The sequence below is a fragment of the Girardinichthys multiradiatus genome, chromosome 7 (assembly GCF_021462225.1).
Source record: "Girardinichthys multiradiatus isolate DD_20200921_A chromosome 7, DD_fGirMul_XY1, whole genome shotgun sequence".
Taxonomy (NCBI): Eukaryota; Metazoa; Chordata; class Actinopteri; order Cyprinodontiformes; family Goodeidae; genus Girardinichthys; species Girardinichthys multiradiatus.
This window is the reverse complement of record NC_061800.1, coordinates 5710924-5723409: the sequence shown is the minus strand read 5'-3', so window position 1 is coordinate 5723409 and position 12486 is coordinate 5710924. Positions and strand designations below refer to the sequence as shown.

The 12486-nt window shown below is 42.6% G+C and overlaps 1 protein-coding gene across 1 annotated transcript; it reads right to left on the bottom strand.

Moving 5' to 3' along the window:
* Window positions 1–5566: 5566 nt before the first annotated feature.
* Window positions 5567–12209, bottom strand: hspd1 (heat shock 60 protein 1). The gene is made up of 11 exons (XM_047370721.1): window positions 12058–12209; window positions 9967–10142; window positions 9494–9829; window positions 9319–9414; window positions 8995–9088; window positions 8737–8905; window positions 8546–8645; window positions 8213–8458; window positions 7957–8131; window positions 7691–7869; window positions 5567–6345 (listed from the first exon to the last, which is right to left on the bottom strand). Exons 2-11 carry the CDS (start codon window positions 10138–10140, stop codon window positions 6187–6189), a joined length of 1728 nt encoding a protein of 575 aa, XP_047226677.1. The 5' UTR covers window positions 10141–10142; window positions 12058–12209; the 3' UTR covers window positions 5567–6186.
* Between the last annotated feature and the right edge of the window lie 277 nt (window positions 12210–12486).

The window sequence follows — 12486 nt, the reverse complement described above, 5'->3', positions numbered from 1 at the left end:
ACTGTCAGGGATCCCACAATGGTACCCTGAGGAACTCCACGTGATGGCTCCACAAATTCTAACAGAATCTGATTTACTGAAGCTCCTTCCAGATCCAGCATGTCTAAAGAAAACCAACAGATTCACACACTCAAACCAGGTCACTCAGTATATTGAAAAGAAGAGGTCCAACAAGACTGTGTTCTCCAGAAGCTGCTGACACCATGATCTTTAAAAAGTGAAGTGGTGGAGCAAATAAAGAGACTTCTTACAGTTCTTTTTTTAACGCTGTAAACTTTAGAAACATCAGGTAAAAAACGTGATTGAAACCATTTTATAACGTGGCAATGCAGTGTTTACAGAGTCTAGCAGAACTATTCATACTCTCATCATGAACTTCTGCGCATTTCATTAAAAAGCCCAACACAAAGTAATGTATGAATGTGGAGGACAATGATTCATTTCTTCAATCTTCTCACCAAGTAAAATTTGAAATGTGTGATTGGCATTTAAATCCAACCCCCCTGAGTAAGTAGCTCATTAAAGCACCTTTTGCTGCAGTCATAGCTCCAAGTCTTTTTGGGGTAGGTCTCCACCAGCTTTGTACATGCAGTCAGATTGGATGGAAAGCATCAAATGTCTTCTCTTCTCAATTGCATTTAGGCCCAGCCTTCCATCCACACCATTCTGTTGTAGCTCTGTCTGTTTAGGGTCGTTGTCCAGCAGGAAGAATAACCTTTCTCCCAGTCTCAAGTTTTTTTCCAGCCTCTAGCAGGTTTTCTTCCAGGATTGTCCTGGATTTATCTCCATCCACCATCCCCTATCTACAGTGGCCGGGGGGTGCAAAACACTTTTACAAGATGCGAAACAAATTTACATTTCAGAAAACACTTTTACATTTCAGAAAACAAATTTACATTTCAGAAAACAAATTTACATTTCAGAAAACACTTTTACATTTCAGAAAACACTTTTACATTTCAGAAAACACTTTTACATTTCAGAAAACAAATTTACATTTCAGAAAACAAATTTACATTTCAGAAAACAAATTTACATTTCAGAAAACACTTTTACATTTCAGAAAACATATTTACATTTCAGAAAACACTTTTACATTTCAGAAAATCAACCGGAAAGGGAATGTACCAACGCCGAGGCTGACCCGGAAGTCAGCCTCAGGGCTGCATCCTTCGAAGGCCGTATTTGTAGGCCGATTACGTTACAGCGCGGCGACGAAGGCTGTCCCAATTCATGAATCATTCCGAGCAAATGCTGCCGACAAATGTGTCCTTATTTTGCCCGATTTGAAGGATGGGTCGTGAGTATCCTTCGCGGCCCATCATTTCCCATCATTCATTGCGTGTCAAAGCGGATTGGTCAAGCAGGGGAAGCCATGGCGGACCATAGCAACAAAAGCTGTGAGTAAATTGTGGAAACTTACACTTTCTGTGACACAAATTAACTTCTACAATGTTTTTAGTGCGGGAATATAACTATGTAGACGTGAAATATCTGCTTGATTTATCTAGACATCGCTTAATTTCAAATGTGCTCCGACGTGTTCGGAGTTTTCCGTTCCCGGCGTAGTAACCGGCTCGCCTCGCCAGCCCTACCGGCGGTGAGGTGAGCTAGCCCGGTAGAGATCTGACCGGACTATCGGCACTAAGCTCCCGCTGGCAGTCATCACAGTGAACGTTAAACACAAGTGATTTCTAACAGTTTATGTTAATATTTTAATTGTTACTGAAAATCGATTTAACATTTCAGGTGATATTAAGGTTAACCAGAATAAATGGACAGTTTTATGTAATCCAACTGTATCGCTGGACAGTGTGATTGAGAATAAATAAGCTTTACAATATGAATTTTTAATGAAGAAATGTGCTATATGTTTTAAAAGTTTATTTATAATTCAGTTAGCATTATAATTTCTGATTCCAGGTAAACCCGACGAGGAATACACCTCCAAATGTTAGTGAATCTCAGTAAAGAAGTGAAAAGTTTGAAAGAGCTTGTTTTAGACATTTGCATAGAAATATTTTCTTCAAATTAAGACAAATGTAAAATTAAAAAAGGCTTTATTTTTGCTCTGATATTAAGCAAGATATTTTTTTTTTTAGGTACAAAGCAGCAGACGGGCCAGTTTATCAAGCTCAGGGGTGAGAACCACCACCTTTTTACTGGAGCTAAAAACTCAGCCACCGTGGCTTGGAGGTACAATAACAACATTCTTTGCAGTCAGTTTCTGTCCAGTTTCAATAACTCCTATCTTTCTAACTTTCATAAATATCCATCCAGTGATTAACATACTTCTTTCGGTTTAGGACAGTTCTGGAGAAGATGGACCAACAGGGGAAGGTCACCCCCTTTGCAGGCCACAACAATGTGGGACAATTTGAAAAAAAAAAGAAAAGAATGGCACCAAAATAAGGTGCTATAAAAGAAATAAATAAATGTGTTTTGTTCAGATTGTTTCTTAAAGTTTTAAGGTGTTCTAATAAATTTCAAAATTGTTTTTGTCACTAGTTATTTCCATTTGATCTAACAATACATCAACTTCATTTAAAGTTATAAACAGAATTTATTATGAAAAATACAAACAGCACTTTAAACAGAATGGGGGAAGAAAACATTCAAACAGATCAAGATTACAAGACAAAAGGCATAAAATAAAACTATGTACAAGTATTTACAACGGCGACAGCAGGATCAACCTGAGTGACCAGTTCCTGGAAAAACCTCTTGAACAGAACAAAGAGGCAGATGTCTTTCTGAACAGAAAGTCTGGCGATGTGGCTAAATCTTTCACAAGGTCAGAGACATGGATGGGATGCTGCAACTGAGACCTGTGGTTTGTCTTTCTGGATGGTGAGTGAAGCATCACACAGGTGGTCTGCAGATGTTTGTGATGCCTCGTTCCGCTGTCCACGTCATCGTCCATCAAGTGGGTTTAAAGGGCTGGCTGAATTGACGGCTGCCACATCACTAAGAGGTAATCGGAAAAATGCAGAATTAGAAGATGGTGCTCACAAAATACTACAATTAGTTATACCCCTCAAACATTAATCACATCTATAATATTATACTTGGCTGACACAGTAGTCATGTTCTGGTGGTACCTCCTCCAGGGCGGACACCTCAGCTGAAAGCTGGTCCTGCCAGAGAGCAACGCTGACTGCCTCAGTCCCGAATCACCCTCATCCTCTTCTACAGCCTCCTCTGGGTCATCCTCTGGGGCCATGACATCCCCAGCACCAAGGCAGATGTTGTGGAGGATGGCGCATGCTGTTATGACCTGAAAACAATTTAAAAGAGGGTGCATATATGTGTATATATTATGTATAATGTATATATATAAATGGATCTAGGTCAAGACTTACGTGAGGTACAAAGGTGTCGTGCACCTCCAGCGCTTGCAGGAAGATGGCCCTGAATCTGGTTTTCATCATTCCAAAAACACGCTCTATTATAGAGCGTGTTTTTGGAATGATGGCTGTTAAAGCGCTGGGCTCCCACACCTTGTATTGTCCTCTTGTAAGGAGTGATGAGGGGGAGTGGATATTGGAGGCATGGGTACCCTCCATCAGCCAGGATAAAATACCCTGGAGGAGGATAAACTGTACAGTGGGCTGTGGCGGAGCACCCTAGAGTCATGCACTGACCCAGGCCAGCCCACATACGTGTCAATAAAATGGCTCTCAGAAACTGCTTGCAGGATTATGGAAGGGAAGAGTTTCCTGTTCCTGTAGCACTGACCATCAAGGCTGCTTGGACACCTGAAGTGGATATGGCAGCCATATATTGCACCCACAGCTTTAAGAAAAACTCTGTGGCGTGCCAGCCCTGCAAACTCACGGGACACTGCCTTAAGTCCTCAGGGGTCTTTAGAAGGTAGATGACCTGGTGACGAATAGCCACGATCTCCTCTGTAACTGTGGACGATGCGATGGACAGTAGAGCGAGGCATCCCAAACACTCTGCAGACCACTCTGTAGGATGTGCCACTTGCCAACCAGAAAAGAAAAACTAAGGTCTCAATAGTAGCACCCCATCCATGTTGCCTATCCTGGTGCAAAAGATTAAGCCAGAGACTCCCTGCTCAGCTGAAAATCTGGTCTGGTGTCCTCCTGGTTGAAGAAGCGTTTCAGGACTGGGACACTCAGGTTGATCCTGCAGTAAAGGGGTCTGGTCTAGAAAAGGGAAGAATGGAGATGGAAAAACACATTATTTTTAAGGCATGCTTCTGGATATTTTAAGTGATCAAAGCAAGAAGATACTAATACACCAAAAACACTGCATTATTATATAATTATCTAAGAACAGCCAGAGGGGATCAAATACTTTATAATTCTCATCTATCTTAAAATTTTAAGTTGTTGTTTATAATATATATATATATATATATATATATATATATAAAATATGTCGACATACATTAGCCATAAAGTTACTATCTCTTTGTTTATTGGCTAGTTAAATCAAACATATTTTTTACCTGAACATGATTGTCTCTGGATTGTACCTGGAATCAGAAATTATAATGCTAACTGAATTATAAATAAACTTTTAAAACATATAGCACATTTCTTCATTAAAAATTCATATTGTAAAGCTTATTTATTCTCAATCACACTCTCCAGCGATACAGTTAGATTACATAAAACTGACCATTTATTCTGGTTAACCTTAATATCACCTGAAATATTAAATCGATTTTCAGAAACAATTAAAATAACATAAACTGTTAGAAATCACTTGTGTTTAACGTTCACTGTGATGACTGCCAGCGGGAGCTTAGTGCCGATAGTCCGGTCAGATCTCTACCGGGCTAGCTCACCTCACCGCCGGTAGGGCTGGCGAGGCAAGCCGGTTACTACGCCGGGAACGGAAAACTCCGAACACTTCGGAGCACATTTGAAATTAATTATGAGTCACTCCTTAACTTGAGTGGGCTTTGCTTCACAACTGCTTGTGTACCTTTTTCCTTCCTCTCAACTTTCCATTAAGGAGCTCAGATACAGCACTCTGAGCCAGCTTCTTTAGTAGTGACCTTTGATGGCTCTACCACCTTCTGGACATATGTCACGGCAGCATTCTTCTCTGTGGTTGTGTAGAACATCCAATTTCTGTATTGCAAATCCTTTTTGAATGGTCTGAAGTAATAATTCTCAGTTTTAGAGAAACCAAATGCTTGTGATGAATCTATGTAAAACATATCTTTAGAATTACTTTGCTGAAATAAGTTATATTTAGAGTATTTGATTTATTTAAATAAACCTATAAAAAGGAAATACTGAAAATCAAACTGAATATAGACACTGATTCATTAAATAAAAACAATCGTGTCTACCCAACAGAAGACCACTTTCTGGAAAGCAAACGCCACCTACTGGCTGCTTTTTGCACATGTTAGTACAGGATCAAAGAGTTTAACTTTCACATTTGAGGCTGTTCTCAACAAACACATAAGGAACATTTTTCACTGATGTAGGAGAACATCTCAGTAAACATTCAGACTGAACCGGGCTTTGTCCTCCGGTCTGCTCATTTTAGGCACACAGAATCAAGACATGACAAAATGCTCTAATGTCTGTAAGAAAACTGGTTTAATTCAGATCAATGATGACAGACATGTATATTACAAAAACACAAACATAAGAATTAACAGAATACTACTACAAAACAAAAATCCAGACAATCCATTAAAGGCCTGCTCTCTCTGTGGTCCACTAAAGAATGAATCTTGTTTGTTTCAGCCTGATAGAATACAGCTTAACACACCAACACACAACCAGATTCAGGGAAACAAGCCAGAGGCATGCTATAGAGTAGAATGTATGAGAGAAGTGCAACTTTTTCCAATGCTGAACTGGTTGAACCCATCTAAACCTCCTCGTTGTTCTGCAGATAGCTTGCCCCACACAGACGGGTCAAATTAAAGCCACCAGGCTGAAACAAAGCCAAATTATCCTTTTGATGAACCCCATGCTAGCGTTTCCCTCTGAGCATGTTACATGATGAGTTGTGTACCAGTGTGGAATATTAAGGAGGGCTCTGGTGCACCAAATGGGCTGTTAGCTTTCAGTCCACTGAGCCATCAAACCATTTGAAGCTCCAAATGAATCGTGGTCAATTTTGGCAGAGGAGTCCATCCTCCACCTCAAATCTGATGGTTCAGTCTGTTCCAAGGTCAGGAGGCCTGGCTCAGAAACCCATGCCGCCTCCCATTCCTCCCATACCACCCATTCCGCCCATGCCTCCTGGCATCTCCTTTTCCTCCTTGGGCATCTCGGTGACGACAGCCTCAGCAGTCGAAAGTAGAGATGCAACTCCTGCAGCGTCCATCAGCGCTGTCCGTACCACCTGCAGAGGGAGGAGAAGTTGCATCTTAGCAGTCTGCAGTGTTCCAAACGCCAGCTTCTCATTCCTCCCACATGCTAAACCACGAGGCTCACATTAATCTGCATAAAAACTTAAATGCAAGGATTTTTTAAAAATGTAAAATACTTGCAGAAGTAATCATAACCTGTGTACATGTTGTCAGTACAAGATTTCACTAAGGACTAAGCAGACCAATATAAAGTTGATAGCTGTGCAGTGAAAAATAATCAATGGTTTCAACAAATAAAAAAAGAACATTTGACAAGTTTGTTTTGCTTTGGTAGGTACTTTGACAGGGCCATTCAAACATGAATTTTATTAGATCTGAACCAGCCGGATTGTATGTTTAGGATCTTTGTCCTGCAGGAAGCATAACCTTCGTCCTAGTCTCTAGTCTTTTCCAGCTGTAACAGGTTTTCTTCCAGCTTCCCTGTCCCTGCTGAAAAAAAGCATCCCCCCGGAATGATGATGCCGCCGCTGCCCCACCGGGTTTCACTGTGGGTACGAGATTTTCAGGGTAATGTGAGGTTATCACACATAGCATGTTTAATGTAGGCTAAAAACATACATATAGGGGACATGCAAATGTGTAGAAGGTGACTTGTTCAGATCCCAATTCATAACAGTACACTTTGTGGCTTTCTGCCAACAATGCCTTTTTCTTCTTGACATGTTTCTATAAAAAAGGCCGGATTGAATAGTTTTAGTCATTCTGACAACACTCCAGAGTTACGCTGGACTTTAAGCACGCGATCCATGTACAAGAGGCTTCAGTCCTCAAAGTGGCAGTCCGGGGTTCGAGTCCCGGCAACATTTGCTGCATGTCTTCCCCTCTCTCTCCGCTCCCGTCTCCTAACCATCTACCATCAAAAAGCTAGTGGCCTAGTAGCTAGAGAGCAGGGCATTCGCGTCCTGGAGAGGTACCCACAAGTACCCTGGTTCGAATCTCAGCCTGCCATTCTGGGTCCCTGAGCAAGCCTTAACCCCTGAACGCTACCCAGGCGTTGCACACTGGCAGCCCACTGCTCCCTAAGGGATGGGTTAAATGCAGATGATCATTTCTCTGTTGTGAGATCAGTAAAGAATCATAGAAATACATTTTTTAAATTGTAGTTTTATAATCGATATGTATTAACCAGCTATATTCTGAAGAAAACTACTTAAAGAACAAGACGAAGATGTGGTAGAATTGGCCAGATTTGGAGGGATCCAAACACATTGAATGAAACAGATTTCATCAACGAGTCAAACACGCCACATACTAACTGGATGGGCTGAGCTTTAGAAGAAATGGAAGAAAAACCCAACCCGTCTGGCTGTACTGTACCTTGGTGGGATCAATGATGCCCTTCTCCACCATGTTGACGTACTCTCCCTGCATGGCATCATAGCCCATTTCAGGTGATCCCTGCAGGATCTTCTCCACCACCAGGGACCCCTCCACACCAGCGTTCTTGGCAATAGTCATGGCAGGAATACGGAGCGACCGCCTGATGATGTCAACACCTGAGGGAGAAGTTCAGACAACATGAGCTGAGCTCATAGGTTGAACAATCTAAAGCAGACGAAGCTAAGAGCACATGCTTTACTCACCGATCTTCTGGTCACTGTTGGCAGTTTTCAGCATGTCCAGGGCAGGGATGCAGCGCAGCAGAGCACATCCTCCACCAGGAACGATGCCTTCCTCTACAGCAGCCCGGGTGGCGTTCAGAGCATCAGTCACACGGTCCTTCTTCTCATTCACCTCAACATCACTGGTTCCTCCCACCTGAAAATCAACAGAGGTGTCAGCACTTTGTTTTCTTCCCGGGCAGCTGACTGACCATCAGCGAGCAAAGGAGCATCTGACCTTCAGAACGGCCACACCGTCAGACAGCTTTGCCAGCCTCTCGTTGAGCTTCTCTTTCTCATAGTCGCTGGTGGTGCTCTCCAGCTGCTCCACAATCTCCGCTGCCCGCTTCTCGATGTCAGCAGGGGTGCCTCCACCCTTCAGCAGCAGGGTGTCATCCTTGGTGATCTGTACCTCACCCACTCTGCCGAAGTCGTGAGCTTGAATGTCCTCGAGAGCCAGACCTAGAGCTTCATCACCAAACACCTGCAGAGACAAAAAAGAAATCCAGTCACTGATCAGACTGGACGTCCAAGTTCAGAACAACAACATGAGGTTCAAACTTAAACAAACCGTGCCGCCGGTGGCGATGGCCATATCCTTCAGCTGGTTCTTCCTGTTGTCCCCGAAACCTGGAGCTTTGACAGCAACCACCTGAAGCCCAACCTTCAGCCTACATGTTATAGCAATGATTATTGAACACTTGTTTAAACAGGACCCAAAACATGTCTTGCTTCTGTGGTACTGGAACAAATGTGATGTACCTGTTTAGAACCAGAGTGCTCAGTGCTTCTCCATCCACATCCTCAGCTACGATAACCAGAGGTTTGCGATGCTGGTTGGCGATTTCCAGGGCTGGCACAATGCTCTGGACGCCGGAGATCTTCTTCTCGCTCAGCAGCAGGTAGGCGTCCTGGAACTCACACTTCTGGCCTGAAAGAACAAGAAAATAGATCGTAATCAATTGATCTAAATGGGTCGAATGCTGCTTTTAGATTGGTTTGTTTCATGTTTGACGTTACCTTTAGCAGTGTTGATGAAGTAAGGAGAGATGTAGCCACGGTCAAACTTCATGCCCTCAATGATCTCCAGCTCATCCTGCAACGTCTTCCCATCCTGTTGCACAAGGAAAGGAAGCTTACATGTGAAACACTACTTACAGTTAACCTCTTCATCCTAAAGTTGGTCTGATGAAGCACAATTCTGTGGCTGTCAGTATGTACCATCATCTGGAGCAGGAAGTCTAAGTTCTTATAATGAGCCATGGATATGAATGTGAGTGCTTTCATCGTGATTCACAAGTTTGCCTCAGAGACTCTTATTTTGAAGTAAAACAGGACACCAACCTTTACTGTGATGACCCCCTTACGGCCAACTCTCTTCATAGCATTGGATATGATGTTACCAATTTCCACATCGCCATTGGCTGAGATCGTAGCAACCTAAAATGACATTACTGTACGTGAACCCGTGGTCCTGACACTTGGGGGCAGAGTAAACTAAATCCAGCCGTTTTCATACCTGTGCAATCTCCTCTGGGGTTGTAACAGGCTTAGAGAGCATCTTCAGCTCATTGATGATGGTCTCTACGGCCATCATGACTCCACGCCGGATCTCCACGGGATTCGCACCTTTGCTGATGTTGTCGAAGCCCTCCTTGGCGATGGCCCGAGCCAGCACTGTGGCCGTGGTTGTGCCGTCGCCGGCCTCCTCGTTGGTGTTGTTGGCCACGTCCTGTACCAACTTGGCTCCGATGTTCTTGTACTTATCCTTCAGTTCGATGCTTTTAGCCACCGTCACGCCATCCTTGGTGACCTTAGGACTGCCCCAACTCTGCTCGATGATGACAGTGCGACCCTGAAAACATGGGAAAAAATAAATAGTGAGATGAAGGCTTCTGATGCACTTGAGCTCTAATAGTGTTGGTCATTAGAACAGTCACTCAGCAGGAGAGTCTACAGAGAGAACTGAGCTTGCAGAGGAATGAGGGTTACCTTCGGCCCCATAGTGACGGCCACAGCATCAGCCAGCAGGTCCACCCCCTGCAGCATGAGGGCGCGAGCGTCGGCCCCAAACTTCACATCCTTGGCATACGCTCGTGTGAGGTGAGGGGCCAGCGCCCGACACACAGGCCTCACCTGCTTCATGACTGTAGGTAGACGAAACATTTCTGGAATATGCAAACAAAACACATCTTAGATCGGCAATGACTAGGGTCCGGAACCCAAAAGTGTTCCGTTAGGAGCAAAAACTGTTTAAGACAGCAACCTCTCCACATAGGGGTTAACACCACCCCCTAAAGACAATAAGTGGTATGACATGAAACTGGTGAATACATAATCAGGCTACAAAAGCACAATTTTGTATTGAAAATATAACCACATATATCAATTATTAAGCTTTTAATATGACTTTCTAGTTTTTGTCCATCTACAAAAAGATAGCACCACTCCGTTTGTTTGGACCAACCAAATCACTACATGAACAGGGAGGCGTCCAGAATGTGTCCAGAAGCTCAGAGCTGAAATGTACACCTTCAAGTTGATGATATAACAGCTCAGTTGCTCAAGATTCACACTGACAATGAATGGAAAATATGGAATTTAGAACATTCCGACATTTTACACATTGGGATTATAAAAAACAACTACAAACTCATTATCTAAAAAATGATTAATTTCAGGCTTAATAATAATGTTTGTATCAAACCGTTAAATGATTTTACTCTGCTTTGTACACATCCAATTACCTCATCCTTCACTGTATTTCTTTTTTTTTTTTTTTTATTGATTACCAAAAAATAAGCTGCAGTTAAACTGTCCAGCATTTAAAGGCTTACAGAGGGATTCAGCTTCTTGCTCATGACACTAGACATGAGGAAGTAATAACCCAGCTTATGGGCAGTAAGTTAATCAAGTCTGGACCATTCAGAATTGGCTTTATAATGTCCTGGCAGGCCAGCAAGCAAAGTTACAAAATGACTTATTTTTAGTAGGGTCGGACAACTTTTAAGATTTTCCTGGATATTATGTCGCTGACGTAATGCCAGAGAAGTAGATTAAACTTCTGACCCCTCCACAAGATACCTAAAGGTTGTTTTAGCCATATTCTAAAACACAGTTGCCAGCTATAACATGTGTGTTAGTCCACACATGTTCATTGTGTAACTTCCATACCCTTATCTGGTCTAAAAGGACTTTAAATAAGCCAAATAAGGCATACTTACTGCACATTAATGGCAGTTACCACATGGTAGCTAGACAGTGGTAGTACACTTTTGGATTAAGGTTTTAGGCATTCTTCCATTTTGAACTGTGCAAATCTGAAAAGCACAGTTTAATCTGTAATGAAATGGAATAAGAAGCATAAATGTGTGATGAAAAGGAACCAAGAAAGAAACCATTGGTCAAACAACCCAATATTAATAGCCTAAGGAAATTATTATAAAACTCAGAACTTTTCCTGTACCATTTAGTTCTATCGTGCTACTTCACTTTACATTTCCCTTTAAAACAGATAGAAAATCACATTTAATTTACGTTTTCTGGTACGTTTGCCAACAATTTTACTAATGTTAAAATGATGCAGCATCACGCATTGACAAAAACTAATTTTGGTTCACTTTATGGCTTTTACTGAAATGTAACAAAAAAAAAAAAAATCCAACCAGCGAAAGCTCCCACGTGGGCCGCCGAGGTCGTACGTCACAAGGTCAAATGATAAGAATTGTAAAGGAGCACGTGGGGAGCTGCCTCCCTGTTCCTGAATGTTCTGGCGTCAAATTAGATGCATCTGAGATGACAGGAAAGTGACACCAAAGCAAACTGACCGTTTCATTTCGTCAGACACGAGACAACTACTCAGTAACAGCAATCACACTGAAACTGAACGACGCTCGCGCGGACAGTTGGAAACGTCGGTAAAATCCGTAGTGCCATTTTAGCGTCCTTGTTCTCTAGAGGAGGAGAAACTCTGAGCTGTTCGGATTAAAACAGCTACATCCGCGCGAGCCTAATTAAAGTCTGCTCCGGAAGTATGCACACCATAGCTGCCCGCATTAACACATGAGAGGTTTGAGCGTTTACCTGCGAGGCAAGAGCTGGGAAATGCTGCGAGGACACCGCACGGAGCGACAAGACTGGAGGAGAGGACAGTCGTGTGGAGCTGAAGACAGGACTGCACATGGGCTTCTGCATCCGGGTTATGTACCGGTCCGCCCCGTACTGCGCATACAGCACATTTATCTAACTTAACCGTTGTATTGTGCTGTTTTTAATAAGTCCACCGCGGTTTTATCTACTAAAAAGAGATTATAACAAAATAAAATCAGGGTACTAAAGCGTTATTTGATGGTTTGTGATATATTATTCCTAAAAGCACATATGCATGCTCGTTCCCGGGTGGGGGCTTCCAGAATTTTCCTGCGTGCCATTGGAGGATCAAACAAAGGTCAAAGTTGATATTGTGCAATCTTGCGCGAGCTCCAAATGTTAAACTTAGATATAAATGAAGCT

Excerpts from the sequence above, each read along its gene's own strand:
- hspd1 (XM_047370721.1), bottom strand. The coding sequence starts at position 10,140 with ATGTTTCGTCTACCTACAGTCATGAAGCAGGTGAGGCCTGTGTGTCGG. Across the intron at positions 9,830-9,966 it reads CCGTCACTATGGGGCCGAAG|GGTCGCACTGTCATCATCGA; the intron begins GTAACCCTCATT and ends CCATGTTTTCAG. Across the intron at positions 7,870-7,956 it reads CAACAGTGACCAGAAGATCG|GTGTTGACATCATCAGGCGG; the intron begins GTGAGTAAAGCA and ends CTTCTCCCTCAG.